The 15,053-nt window shown below is 39.0% G+C and overlaps 1 protein-coding gene across 2 annotated transcripts in view; it reads left to right on the plus strand.

Moving 5' to 3' along the window:
- STARD9 (StAR related lipid transfer domain containing 9) overlaps positions 1–15,053 on the plus strand; it is a 104,575-nt gene that overhangs the window by 7,124 nt on the left and 82,398 nt on the right. For both annotated transcript variants that reach the window (XM_082760996.1, XM_082760997.1), the window contains exons 2-3: positions 7,233–7,302; positions 9,945–10,061. In XM_082760996.1, coding sequence (XP_082617122.1) covers positions 7,233–7,302; positions 9,945–10,061 — 187 coding nt within the window. The remainder of the gene's footprint in view (positions 1–7,232; positions 7,303–9,944; positions 10,062–15,053) is intronic.

The raw sequence follows: 15,053 nt of genomic DNA on the forward strand, positions 1-15,053 counted from the left end.
ATTGTACTGTCCTGTTACTCAGTAAACAGCTGGGAAATCAAGGGTAGAGGAATATCTCCTTTGGGTGGAACTGGTCTGCAACGTTGTTGAAATTGTCCTTATTTCATGCTTCTCAAATGCTGGTGGTATGACAGATGAGAGGAATTTTTCTTGTTCTCTTCCCTCCTCCCTTCAGTGCCTCTGGAATAATGCTGCTTTCTTTCATACAAGGCTCTTCAAAGCACTGGTGGATCATTAGGAGCATTTCTGACTTGGATTGCTCACGGAAGATGCCTGACACTCTTGTTCTAGCAGTAGAAGGCTTCAAAGATGGTGCAGACAGGGACACCAGAGGAGGCCATCCTGTGCTTCCCTTCTGAGCTCATTGAGGTGCATAGCAAAAGCCTGAGTGTGATCAAGAAAATGTTAACTGTTTGAGCAGGCCTGTATCCCTAAAGAGCACTGCTAATGTCTTGTGTTTATCTCTGCATCAAATACTCCTATTTTTGTTGCTGTATACTGTTTGCAAAGAAGAATAGGAGGAAGCCACACTAGGATGATGGTGATCACTAGGAAAGGTGACTTTTTTTGACCATCAGATTGTGTCAGCTGCTGCCAGAGCTAGTGGAAGCTTTATCCAGCTGGAAGCAGCCTTGAAAGCTAACTTGAGCAACATGTCTGTTACAGCAGTGGGCTGTCTTGGTGAACTTTGTGTACTTGGCTTCAGTATGGATTTTTAAATTATTTATGAACATCTGTTTTGAATTTGGTAGGAAGATTGCTGACTGGGTGTGCACTCCTCTTTTGCAAGACCCAGTAAAACAATTAGGACTTAAAAAGAAATATCCACAGTGGTATTGGGCAGCTCTACATAATGAAAAACACTGGAAACAAGCTTTAGGTAAATTATCTTGAATGCTGATACTTCAAAAATAAAAACAAATCCTGCATTAGCCAAAGGGAATGTGTTCAGACTGTTCGCAGCTTGTGATTTTTCCCATGTTTCAGCAGCAGGGCTAAGGATACAGATTATGTTGGCGTCATGTAGGGATGCTGTGTTTGGGAAAGTTGTGGTTGCAGGTACCTCAGCTTGTCAGGAAAGTGCAGAAGCTCCAATGGCTGAAGGCTTTGACATTCTCCTCTACAATTCCTGATGGAGCAGAAGAGACTCTTACTCTTCTCATTGCATCCTCTTAGCAGGCATGTCCTCAATCTGTTTTGTCTCAGGTGTCTTTTCTGTCTGAACAGTAGCATAATTTAGAAAATATGTCCTGTTAGTTGTTTCTTAGTTTCCATGGCAAAGGTCAGTCACTCAGGAGGTGCAAAGTCAGCAGGTTCTCAACAATACCTTTGCCAAGGCCACCAATAAAGAGGAGGCAGAGGCACTGTACAATATACTAGTAATGGAAAGATAAATCTGAATACCCCCTGAAGGCTTTCCTATACAGACCTTCAGACTTTATGACCAAAAAATCTTGGGTTAGATTTGCCACAGGATTATAGTTCAACTCCTGGTGTGGCGATTGCAAGGGGTGCCACTGGACAACACAAAATGTCCCAGGTACAGGTGGAGGTAGTTTGGTAAATGCTGTACCATACTTAGAGATTTTGTGATCCATTGCTGTGGCAATGGACCACACACTGAGAAGCGACAGTCCCAGAGAAGGTAGCAGTGAGTGCTGGCCTGCATCCTGCCAAGTATGTCATGGGAGTGCTTTTGATTGTATTTGTAAGCAGAGTGTGAAAATGCTCTTTGCTACAGAGGCTGCGCAAGGCTGATATTTCTAGAAAAGTTGGGAAAGTAATATTTAAGTGAAGTGTTCCAAAAAAAATAGAATCAATGGGATTGCTCACACCAGCAATAATCTCTGCCAGAGGGGGCAGAGTGACGGTTGCTGTACTGCTTTCGAGCTGGCACTACCACCTCTATCTCAGTATAGGCTGAGATTGGTTTTGGAGTTAGTTTGGGTGATGGGAATTGGCAGGAAAGGCATAAAATGCATGCAACAATTGCTTTGCACTATTATTTTCAAAATTTGTATGAGTAAACACATACTCTATTCTTTCTCGAATTATCAAGGGTTTCTCATATTTGAGTGGTATATTTTGGCTTTAATATTTTTAATTACTTTTGAGTAGTAGGTGGTCAGTATATGTAGAAGCTGTTCTGTTGTATGGCATGATTACTGTTAATGATTCCAGTATTTTTGGGTTACTGCATGAACGTGTTTTTAAACAGGCAACTTTCAAAAGTCAGCTTCTTTGTTCTTTAAGTGCCTGACTTATTTGCGAGGATGGAGGAGGAGTGGGGCAAATTTTATAAAGCCTAAACTAAACAACTGCCCTTCTTCCCACCCACTGCTTCCTCCAGCTCTTTATACCTACTTGCACACTGCATCTGACCTAATTTCAGTGAGATCCAGCAAGATGTGGCAATGTTCCTCTCATGGGTCTTGATCCTTGATTCTTTTCTGCTGGCTTGTTCTTCCAGGTCTTGCAGAGTGTCTGCTGTCCCTCTGGGATTGCGTTAGCTTTATATGTGGGCTGCAACAATGATTTGTCATTGGACCAGCAACTGTTAGGGGAGATTTTCCATTGAGCTTCCCCTGTTTTTTGGCTGGACTGCCACAGCAATTTGCTTCCATTGGGTCTCTGTTGTAGCTCCCTGTTACAGCCCTGCTGCTGCATTTTGTAGTTTTGTCACTGAGTTTGCATTTTGCTAAAACTTAGTTTCTGGGAAGATCCAGGACTTGTCTGGGCTCACATACCATGAAGTGGTCTTAACTTGTTCTCACGCAGAGTGGTGTAGTCTGTGCAAAGTAAAGTAATCTAGAAGGAGAGACACTTCCTACACATAGCATCATTTTTTCAAAGAGAGAAGGGATGATAGGGAAGCTGAATGTTAAGATCACTGTGACTTCTGAGCAGTAGAAGTCAAACATATTACAAGACAAGTGTACTTTGGGGTTGATTTTATTGGTACAAGTTGTACAGCTTTCATACCTGTGGAGCAGAGCATCCATTCTTAAGGATGAAAGATTGTTTTATTGGTAAAACACATGCTATGGTACACACATATAAGGCTGTGTGGACAAATGTGTTTTTTTGTAGTGTCTGTACTCAGGAGTTAAGGTCAGAACATCTACAACAGCTGGAAGTGTGCTTTACCTGTTAGACTTCAAATATTAACCAAAGAACTTTGGGAAAGGAAGCCCAGGTTTGTACCTAAATGAAGTATGAAATAAACACATTTACACAGAGGTTGAACAAAGAGTTTGTAAGACTGGGGGCAGCTACAGGTCCAGGCTTGTTGTATGCTCAATGCTCTCAAGCTGTAAATTGTTGCAGAAGGGAGTGGTCTCCATTCCCATCACTGCATGTTCATGCCCTTTCTCATTTTCTTTTTACCAACTGTGTGACCACTGTATCCAATGTTCTGAAACAGCTTGCTGGCCCAGGGGTACACTGTTGTTTGTTTTTTTTTTTATTTATTTTGCTGTGCTTGTTTTCTGATCACAGCTAATTTGAGTCATTGCATAGGGGTGTGATTCATAGATCAGATACAAAAAATGAAGTGAGAACACATGTGGAGCTTTGGAGAGAAGACAAATTGCCCTTTGCAACAACAGCCTGCAGCTGAGACACATAAAGTAGGCTGTGAACCTGTGCCCAGAGCAATGGGAGACATTATTCTGTTCATGTTTGCTGAAGGCTTTCTTGTCATGTGAAACTTGAACAAAGCTACTTGATTGCTACATAAAGTTTTTTGTCTGCAAAGAGATATCATCATAACGCTGTAGTGTAAGGTGATATGGTAACTTTGTTTTCTGTTGTTTGTATTGTTTTTGTAAGCTTATAAATATGAGCATATTAATTTTGTGTGTGAATAATCTTCATACCTTGGAAGTCTTGTATTTGGAATTTCTTCTTTAGCTTGAGTCTTCGGTAATTATTTGGTCTGGGAGTACGTTAGTCATTAGAACCCATTGTGTAAAGTCACTTGTTCATAGGGTTTGTACAGCAGATATGGGCTGCAGGCAGTGAGTTTTGTGTAATTACTGTTGGTGGGGCTGGGAGCACTGCTCGTTGTTGAGGTTGCCTTATGTATATGTAATGAGAACACCCTGGCATTTAAAGCTATTGGAAGGTACTGAAATTATTCCATGCACGAACACCTGCCTCAGGCTACATATTTTTAAATTTCATCCAGAGCAGTTCAGCTGCTACAGAAGATGAGGGAAAATTTGCTTCTAAAATATTTAAAAGCAACTTAGGGTGACCTTTTATTTGAATTTTCCAATTATTTAAAACTGGGACTCAGGTGTGTATTTTCTGAGTTCTCCAGCTGAATCCACCCATTTCAGTTCGTATGTCTAAATAACTAAAACTCTTAACAAGCTTGGTGAAGACTTGCAAGAACACAGTGGATAAAACTTTGAAGGGATCTGTTTTTGCCAAATTGTGCTTGCATGGTCCCTGTAAAACTCATCCATTGACCATTGGCTTAATAAATGGAACTTGGTGTTATCCAGCTCACAATTAAAGCCTGTGTATAAGAACTGATAGCAAGATTTTCCAATCTATTCTCATCGATGTTTGCCGACCTCATCTGGTATCCAGGAAGAAACTGCTTCATTTCTGGAGCATAGGAGTAAATTGGGGGCAGAGACTGGAAGGAACTGACAAGGAGAGCAGGACAGTGTGACTATGAGCAGAGACGTAGCCCCAAAACAGCTACAGTGCAGTAGAGAAGGGAACTGAGACTTGCAGAGCAGGTGAGGATATTAAAATTGAATGTGCATGCGTGAGCTAGGCCAGAGAGAAGAGATAGCAGATAACATGTAAGAGATGATGTGTGTAGATAGCGGGAGGAGGATTATAGGAACTCCTTGAACTAGCTGAGGTGATAAGGCTGGAGGGGTAACAGCAGGACTGAAAAATAGAGAGTGGTCATGGGATTAGGAAGCAGGATAAAGCCAAGATTATCCTGGGGCAGTGGAGAAGGAGGTATATGCAACTGAAACAAACTCCCTCCTATAGGATCCCTCCAGTTTTGTCTTTCCTGTGCTGTTCTTAAATTCTGGTGAAATTCTCAGCCAAAATGTCCCATTTCCTCTGGTATCTGCTCTGCTGTAGAGGATAACTGAGTTTTGTCCATTGTCTAAGCTGGCAGAGGTTTCTGTATGGGTATGAAAATCCCCAAATTTACTTGTGCAGGAAAACACTTGCTTTTCAAAACATTTAGGAAATTGCATGCATACAGATTAAATGCATCTGCAGATTTGTACTGTAAAAACCCAAACCTCCATCCTTAGGCATTTGTCATTCCTCACTTGTTCTTTAGGGAACCTTCTAATGCCACTGTTGGGTACCCAGCTGTATGTAAGGCAACTCCCAGGAGCATTTATTGTTTTCCTAGGATCTAAAAAGGGTGTTCTAGTGGTTGTTGAAGCACTGAATGCTCGCAACTTGACTGAAACCTAAGGCAGCTGTGCTTGAACAGCGTATGTATTTTCTATGTCAAGTGCCATGCAAAAGTATGTATTACAAAAGCTACGAAGTTCTGTGTGTCTCAACACTCAAAACTAGTAAAGCGAGGCACAGAGACACTAAGGTAAAACATTATTTTCTAGCTGTAAAATGGGGACAGCATATGGATTAAAATGTATACAAATCTTCTTCATGCTTATAAAGCTCTCAAATTCTACAGTGATCATCTCTGTGGAAGAGTTGATAGAAAAAGTACAAGCAGTGTCCTAAGGGTTCATTTTGAATGTTGTTTTGAATGGGGGGAAACACTGAGACTCCAAAGGCAGGCTGTGGTGTGCTATGTACTGTCTGAAAGTTAGCAGTCAATGAAAGGAGCTTGCACTTGGTCAGACAGTATTCATACAAATGTAAGGAAATCTGTTAAAAGAGAGATTTGGGGCCACAAATGAATGGTGGTCAATCAGGTTTGAATTTTCTAACTCAATTAAAATTGAGTAAAACAAAACCAAATAAACTCAAATAAAACCAATTTATTTGGTTTCTAACTGACCAGATGATACCAAACCAGCTGTTTACCAAGTGATGCATGCACAGATTATCATCACTGATGCTGCCTGTCCCTTCAGCTTAATTTTAAACAAAGCATGATAAAACTGCACTAGGGATGAAATTGATTTTATTTCTAATTGAATTTTATTCCAGCTCTGCCAAGGCATTAGGCTTCATCAAAACAAACACTGTGATAAAGTTGCAGCTTACAAAGTTTGTCAGAGCTGTTTCAATATCAGAGTGCAAAGGAATTGCACTACAGAAGGAATACGACAGCTAAAACATCTTTCCTCTGTTCTTAGCATCAAAGTGTGTATTTATTTTCTGCTGTCAGATAAACAGGCTGCTGACCTCTTCTTTCTCATATCTCTTATTATGTATAGAAACAATCCATGTTACTTGTTGAGGAGAACAAAACTCAATGCTCCTATAAATAAGAACACACAACTTGAAGTATCTGTAATGGTGTTGGCTGGTGAAGTTTTTTGTTTTGTTCACATTCTATTTTTTCGCTCTTTCCACATCCTCTTTCATTTTTTTTCTAGTACGACTCATCTTTGGAAGCAGAAGTTGTATGTGGTAGATTCTAGTCATAGCTGTGTTCAGTGGGGATTTTGTGCAAGTATATACATGAGTACATGGTCCTTTGCACTTGTGGAACAATCCTGTATGTTTACATTTCAGGACAGTTTTGTTTTGCTAAAGATAACTTGTTTGAGGACTGTAGCAAACAATTTGGATTATGTGGTAAAAATTAGTGTTACTTGACAAAAACTGGCTTGTGGGTCTGTGATGTGGATCCATACTCTACAAAACACTGACAGTCTACAGGGGCTGTGCTCTACTTCATAGTAACAATGCCAGTGCAGTTTTTAAAAAGTTAAATTACATTTCCTACGTTATTTTTCCTTATAAATATAATTTAGAATAACAATTCTTAATCTGAAATACAGTTCTGTTTTATTCTGTTTTTGAGAACAAGCACTTTGAACCTGTTTGACCACAGTGCTGTTTTCTTTTCCCTGTTGTTGTTATGATACCTGTCTAGGATCTGTGAATGCAACTTCCTATTGTACTGTCTTATAAAGTGTTTGTTTTATATCTGGACTGAAGGTCTTTCAAGTAAATGCATGTATCTGGGGTTTATGAGTTTGAAATGTGTTTTTCTGTGTCTTCATATTTTAAATGAATCTTTGAATGTGTTTTGTTTCCAGAGAGAGTGCAGAAGGAGGAAGAGTGATTGTAGAAGTTGATGACAAAGTAGCAACAGTAAGAAATATAAAGGTATGCTTTCTATTTTCTTCTGTTTCTCAATGTAATGATTCTGATGTGATGCTTTTCTGTTTGTTTGACTGTTGGATCACTTTAAAAGAAATACTAAGGGAGACATTTAAACTTCCACAGCTCTTGATTTGCATTGAAAGTTGTTTTTACTTTTTGTTTGTAGACAGGGAATGTAGCATCTAACTGTTATCTATATTTTGCTTTTATCAAAGCTTCTGTGCTCTGGCTGCATGCCATTATTCAAAGCTGTTAGTAAATTGTTTAGGATTTTGCACTTATCTTACTGTAACTAACATCTGGTTGAGTTCTTTCCATGTTTCTCTCCTCCTCTCATATTTATACTCAGAGTGTAACTGACTTGCATGAGATAGCTGAACTTTTTGCTCTATGCTTCATGCCTTGGTAAAAGACCAAGAGCTTTAAGAATAAATGTAATGTAGCCGTCTTCCACTGACAGCATTGGAGTTCACATGCAGGGGAATCAACCCTGTGTTTTAGACTCTTGTACTTAAAGATACTAATACTTAAAGCTGCCATGTTCCTTCACTGAATCAATGGGAATGGGAACCAAGCAATTTTGTGTTGTCAAACATCTGTCTGCTTGAAAGGCAAATAGATGAAATTACTGAGGTGATAGTGGGAGTTCTCAAAGATGGATGCAGTTTGCATTTCTTTATATCTGTGAGCAACCCAGTTATTCTAGCAGGCTGACTCAAGAAATACATAAGGTTTTGAACAGAAACCTGGGCAAAAATAGAACAAATGGTTTTGGACTCTACTTTTTTTTTTTGGGGGGGGGGGGATTTTGTGGTATTCACTGTGGGTGTTCCTTTTTTTGAAGACAGAAGAAGGAAAAGCATTAGTGGTATAGGAGGTCGTATGGATGTGAAGTGTTGCTGATCTGTATACTTCATTTGTTTATTGGTACTGGTGTTGAGGCACTGGTGCTCTGAGAGTTTGCTAGTTCTCAGTCAGAATTATGGCAGTTGAGCTGACCGTGTTGCTGTTGGTAGGACAACACTTTCTCTGAAAAGAGGGCTAAAAGTAGTGCGTGATCATTTCCTCCCTGCTAGTCAGGTGTGAAAGCTTGCTGTCTTTGGAGAGTCTGAGATTCACTGCTTTGTGAAATAACTTTGCCTAATTCCTTGTATGTGTGATAAAGCTCTCCAGCTGTAAGCTGTCCCTTATTTTCCTTGGGAAGGCTTCAGTTGCCATGGCAACGCTGCAGGCCCCAGCTGGGAAGGCCTCTGTAGGCAGGTGGAGGCCTCAGTCCTGCCACTGGGTAATTGGGCCCAGCTGGGCCCTGTGAGACCTAGTGGGTTATAACTTTATTTTTTAAAAAGGAGCTTTGGGCTGCCTTGGGGTGCTGGGAAGATAAAGTGGGCTCAACAGGCCAGGTAGGGTTGTTTGGAGATGCAAGAGCCAGATTGTGAACATTTTCTCTTGTGACGTTACATAATTGGTGAGTTTCATAAAGGGAGTGAGTTTGTTTTCTGTGTAAACTAAATTTAGACAGCCTTTAATGAAGCCAAGTAAGTTTACCTTAGTGCATAAACTAATATTTATATACCAATGTTGACATTGTATTTGGGGTACTTGGTGGTTTTAGTTCAAAACAAAATAAAACCCTGCAAGTCAGTGAAGATCCCAGGCTTCACAAGGTACAGGCAGATCTGCTTCTGTCAGGCAGGAGGGTATTTTCCTGAGGTGAAGAGGTATCTTTTTTTGTGCGCGTCTTGGGCTTTTTTTGTTTGTTTGTTTTTATTTGTTTTTTACATGCTGTCATGGGAAGGCAGTGCCGCAAGCCATCTTTATCTATTTCTACAGAAAATCTAAGGAAATAAAAGGTAACTGCATAAAAAGAGCTCTGAATCACAACATGGTGGAAACATTATTACTGAAGATGATCAATAGTTTCATTAATGCCTTAAGTCGGGCTAAAGGAAATCTTGGTTGTACTTGTATCAATGTAACAACTTTAGAATCAAGTGGTGTTTAAAATAAATTAAATTCCTTTAATTTAAAATAACTTTAAATTACTTCTACTTTATTTTGCTTTTTATTGGTTTAATAAAAAACAAAATGCATGTGCAAAACTGTCAGAGGGGCCTGTAGATTCATTTTCAGTATTTCAGTCATTATTTCCGACTGCTCTGCTTAGAAAGGCTTCACTCATTGCTGTTAACTGGAAGAGGTTAGCCACTGTAGCGTGCAGTTACAGCAAAAGATGTATTAGCTTTCCAACACAACAAAGCAAAGGGGAAATAAGAATAGGCCTGTGTTTTTAAACAGAGAGTGAGAAAGTCTCTTTTTTTTTTTTTTTTTTTTTTGGTTCTTTTCACTTTGTGCCTTGCTTCTCTGATGCAGTTCTCTTGTCATTTTTCAGTTTCATTGAGAAACATGGAAAGAGTTGTGGAGCCTTCCTGCTAATATAGGCTGAAGAACCTTATCTATAGTAACTGAACCCTTCAGCAGGCCTTTCCTGCATCAGTCTATGAATCAAAGGAAAATTAATTAAGAGGATTAACTGTTTTGCTGTTCCTTTTCTACAATACAGATCCTAGATAAATCTCCTATTATTTTTTAAAATGCTTGCTTTTTAGTCAAAATCGAAGTGAAATCTTTTTTCCTTCTGTTGTCAGGCTGACAATAGGCTTGATGGCACTTGGGACTCAAGAGAAAAGACTGTGGCCTTCAGTTTTGATTACTGCTATTGGTCAGTTGATCCTGAAGACCCAAAATATGCATCTCAGGAAATGGTAAGTGATGCTGTTCTTCATATATTTTTCCACTCTGTTCTGTCCTTTATTTTCACATTTAAAGTAAGTGATCGAGATGTTAGATGAAATTTCATTTTCGTATCTGCCCCTATCTTTTTCTTATATTGGTTGCAATACCCTTGTTTGTCAACTAATGAAAGCTTTCATTGGGTCTGCCAGCTTTGGTAATGATCATTAATTGTGATGTTCTGAGGACTCAAGCTTAGCAATGACAATTTTGCAGGGGGCCTAAAAGGAATCTTCTCAAAGAAGAAAGTTCTAAGATTAGACAAAAAGTTTCAAAGTGATTCTACCAAAAGGATCAATAGTGAAGTAATCAAATCTTTAAAAAGCAGTATTAAATTTTATTTACAGTTTATTTTGAACACTATTTCTTGCTAAATTATCAGAAATCTCTTAACTAAATATGACTCCTAGTAGTTTGAAGTTCCAGTGTTTGATTAAGAAGGTTGAAGAACTCATTATTAAAATATATTTTCTTTGTTATTTAAAAAATAATTATTAAATCTATTTTTAAATAAATAACATGCATTGCAAAGCTATCCAAAGATATCTCTGACTGCATACGATTATGTATGTCAGTATTAAAATGGGCTTTCACCGCGCTTTTTTTTGTCTTGTACCTTTGTCTTGTATCTTATTTCAATTTATTGTCAGGGCAGTTGTTCCCAACATTCCAACCTGTGTAACTTTGTTTTTCCTCAAAAAAAAACAAACAAGCTTTTCCACAGAAAGTATCACTTAAGACTGACCGAGTCCTGTGAAATTCTTATTTCTGGTGGTGGTGGGCACAGAATTGTTTTACTTCTAGGAGTCCATATTTGAATAACTATTAAATTTGGTGATATCAGAATGATGGGTCAGATTCTTGACTGTGTGAGACTTCCTGCTTGGCACAGAAACATGGAAAAGATTTGGGGAATTCAGGAAGTGTTTTTTTTTTTTTTTAAAAAAAGAGCACTCTTCTCTTTTAAAGAAGTACAAAGCACTAGATAAACTTCCACTGTAGGGATTGCAAATAACATCTTTGTGTTCAACTGTTTTTTGTGTGTGTTTTGTTTTGTTTTGTTTTTTTCTTGGTGTTGGTTGATTTTTCTCCCCAACCACTTTATGCTTTCTGACTTGCTTATTTGGGTGTTGTAGTCTTCATAAGCTTCTTTTATACAACTAGAAGTCTAGTTTTTAGAACTGTTGAGAATACAGTTGGCTTTCTAACTGACAAGGTTTAGCAAATGAAGTGTTGATAAACGCAGTCTGCCAAGTCAGCTTTGTCTCTACTCAGTATGAAAAGCGATTGGAGCTGCCAAATGGAAAATACAAATATTGGCTAGAAAGTGTAATAGTTGTTGTAAAATATATGTGCAACTGAAAAAGAATGTCAAATACAATATAAACAGCACAACTTCCTTGCTGGATCTGAGTAGGTATTTCAAATACTTAGGGAGTCTTGCATTAACATAGAATATAGTTTTATCCAATAAAAATACTGAAAGGGAAACGTGAATTCACTGGCCATAGAAAATTAAGTAAGTAGGCCATAGTTTCCTTACTCATGGCATAGCTGCCAAATGTGACTGCTGGCAAAAGGATATCTGTTCTGCTGCATGTAATTGAGTTGCCGAGCCTTGGATAGACCTGTTCCATGGGTTAAGAAATGTTTAAAGAGGGACTGGCACTTGGAGTAAGACCTGGAGTCATGAGTGAATTCCTTGGGCTTTTTACCTGTCTTGGTGATTGTAAAACCAGTAAAGCATTACTATAATCTCATTTAGAAGAGGGCTGCTGGCATACTGCAACTTTACTGTGCTTGTCTGCTTTTATCTGCCCCGTACACTGTATGAATGAAGTTTATTGTACTAATTCCACATTTTCATCAGTACTTCAGTGTTGAGGTCAAAGTTTCTAAGCCTCCTTACAGCAATAATGCTATTGGCAGCCTCAGGAGGTTCAGTTACGTTTTCCTCCAGTAAAAGCTTTCTTTCATGAGCTGATCTTGGATTATTGTTTCCTTGAAGATGTCATGCCAACTGTTATCATACATGGTAGGTGTATTGTTTGAGGAGGCAAGGCAGATTGAAGAATCTGCCTTCAGGTTCACTTTTGCAGAATGCTGTCTTTCAGTAAACTGCCCTTTTACTTTGTCCTCTGGACTGAGATATAAAAATGAAGTCATGGCAGCTCTTTTTGTTTTATTGTCACAGAATCCATAACAACTGTAGGGCTGCAAATTGTAGTGCCCAGATGAAAATAAGATTTTGAAGATACAGATCTGTTTCTCTGAATATGTGTTAGAGTTTAATGTGGATGTTAACATTGTTCAGGTTCTGAACAATGAATTGTTCAGAAATTGAATTGAATTCTAGAGATGACTACACACTGCATTTTATTCCCTATATACATGTATTTTGATTGTGTACTTCACAGACAGTTGTGACAGAGCTAAGTACTCTGTTAAGTACTTAAGTACATGTGTAAGTACTTTCAAAAGTTTAGATGTAAAATTCAATTTTATTGTTCTTTTTATTTTTTAAAAAGTGCTTTCTCTGCCACCTACCTGTATTCCACTTCTATTTGCCAAAACGTGGATCCATGTTGCATGCCTTGTTTGTTTCTCCTGATATGTTCATGTTAATATTTCTTCTATCCCTATTTTTACTTTAAAAGGGGGGAAGGGAAGAGATATTTTTCATTTTAGTTTGGGGAGAGCAAACCTTGTAATACAGTAAGATGAAGAGGAACTGAACCAAATTAATAATGCCTATGTAACAGACTATATGCCTCTTCTTTTTTTTTAGTAGCACTCTAACTAGAAGTCCTTTTCCCTTCAACGAGCTGAAGCAATCTCAAAAATAGAAATTATTTTTAAGTGTTACTGCCTATGTGTTTCTTTTGGGCTGAATTGAAAAAATAATTCTCACTTCAGGGATATACAAGTCTTCCTGATTAGCATTACATAAAGATCATAAACCCTGTCATATTTCTGAAAAGAGGACTGTTGGTTAATTTAAAAACAAAACTGATTTTTTGACTAATAAAAGACAAGCCTATTACTGCTGATGTCTGGGAAGTAGGTTTCTTAGCAGAAATAATCTGTTGGATAGCAGTAGGTTTCAGAAGATGACTTCTGCGGCAAGTGGATAGTCTTTGCAAATCAGTTATTCTCTCATTCAAAACATTTGTGAGGAACTAGATATAAGTTGGAGATTTGTTATCCTAATTTCTCTCCTGGTGAAATATGAATCTAATGTTTCTAATGATGACTCAGTAATTTGTAAGCTTAATTTAAATGTATAATAGCAGTGGTCTGAATTCTTAGTCTTCCTTTAGAAGATACATGAATTCTTCAAAAAATTTAAGATTTGTGAAATAGTTGAGCTGTGTAAGTGCTATGGTCACTTTCCAAGTTAACTGAATGCTATGTTTTGCAAAGGGCCCTCTGATTTTATATGGCCAGTTGGAGGTCCTTGGGCCTGTGTGGTGGTTTTACTTGAGCGGGCAGCCGAGCTCTACCACAACCGCTCTCTCACTCCCCCTCTCCTCAAAGAGGAATGGGGAGAAAATACAACACAGAGAGCTCGAGGTTTGAGATGAGAATGGTTTAGTGAAAGGGAACGGGGAGAAAAAGAAACAGTAAGTTTGTGCAGAAGCACAGAGAGAAGGAAAAAAAAATATTCTCTACTTCCCATTAATGACCAACATTCAGCCATGTCCTGGGAAGCGGGACCTCAAAATGCTTAGTGGTTGTTCAGGAGGAACAGCCCCCTCCCCCACGAGAGCCCCCCTTTTATTGCTGAGACATCAGGTGTTATGGAATATCCCTTTGGTTGGTTTAGATCAGTTGCCCTGGTGATGTCCCCTCCCCATCACTTGCCCACCCCCAGCCTGCTGGCTCTTGGGGGCTTGGAAGGAGTCCTGAAGCTGTGCCAGCACTATGCAGCAGTAGACACAACACTGGAGTGATACCAGTGCTGTTCCAGCTACGAGTGCAGAGCACAGCACTGTGTGGGCTGCTGCAGGGAAAGGTGACTCCATCCCAGACAGACCCAACACAGCCTAGCCTGTCACTTGCTTTCTCACTGGGCAGGTGAATACTTCCCCATTGATGTAGAGCTGAGGTTTTCATCTCCCTTCACAGTGCAATTATTTACAAAGGGGAGTCTACGTTCTCTTTTTAAAGACAAGTTTATTCTAAGTGGATCTGTTGGTATATAAACAAAATAGAGGAACAGAAATAACCTCAGGAAAGGGTCATGGCTAAATCAAGCAGTCACTAAAGGAAAGAAGGAAAGGAAGCAGATACACTAAATCATTCGATGTACATGAGGTGAACAAGGCACTAGTGCTACATAGCAGAAAAATGAATATCAAAAGATTGTGTGTGAGTGGAGAAAGTACAGGTAACAAATAAGCATGAATAGAGGACAGGAACACAACATTTGATGGGCTAATAAGAAACAAAAGATAACTCTGAAAGACCATAAGCATCTAAGAGCAAAAGCTTATGCATGGTTTTTCTGATCTTACCTCTGCAACTTCTGTTGTGTTTTCCATGGTTATGAACAGTGGAATGGTTATTCCAAACCTGTCAGTCACTGTCAAATACAAATCACTGTGAAGATTTCTTTTTTGAGGAGGGGAATAAAAGAGACTCAAGCAAGTGCAATGTTTCTGTCCATGTTCCTTTTCCTGTCACTTTTCTGTTCCTTTTTCTCTTTGCCCTGACGCTGCAGAACTAGTTTGACTTCACAATGGCAGAATGCTTAAAGCCTGCACCTAAACTTTACCATTTGCATCCAGCAAAGGAGAGTTTCCCCACATTTCCCTGCTTTCTTGTACTAACCATTTTTTGGAAGGTGAACTTGATGCTGTACAAAACCCGTCTGAGTAAAGGGGGACACTTCAGTAAGAGTAACTCCTGCTTTGTCCTCCCTTGTACTTCCTCCACAAATGTCTTCAGGAAGCTGTGTGTAG

This window comes from Aythya marila (assembly GCF_965140915.1).
Source record: "Aythya marila genome assembly, chromosome: 5".
NCBI classification, from domain to species: Eukaryota; Metazoa; Chordata; class Aves; order Anseriformes; family Anatidae; genus Aythya; species Aythya marila.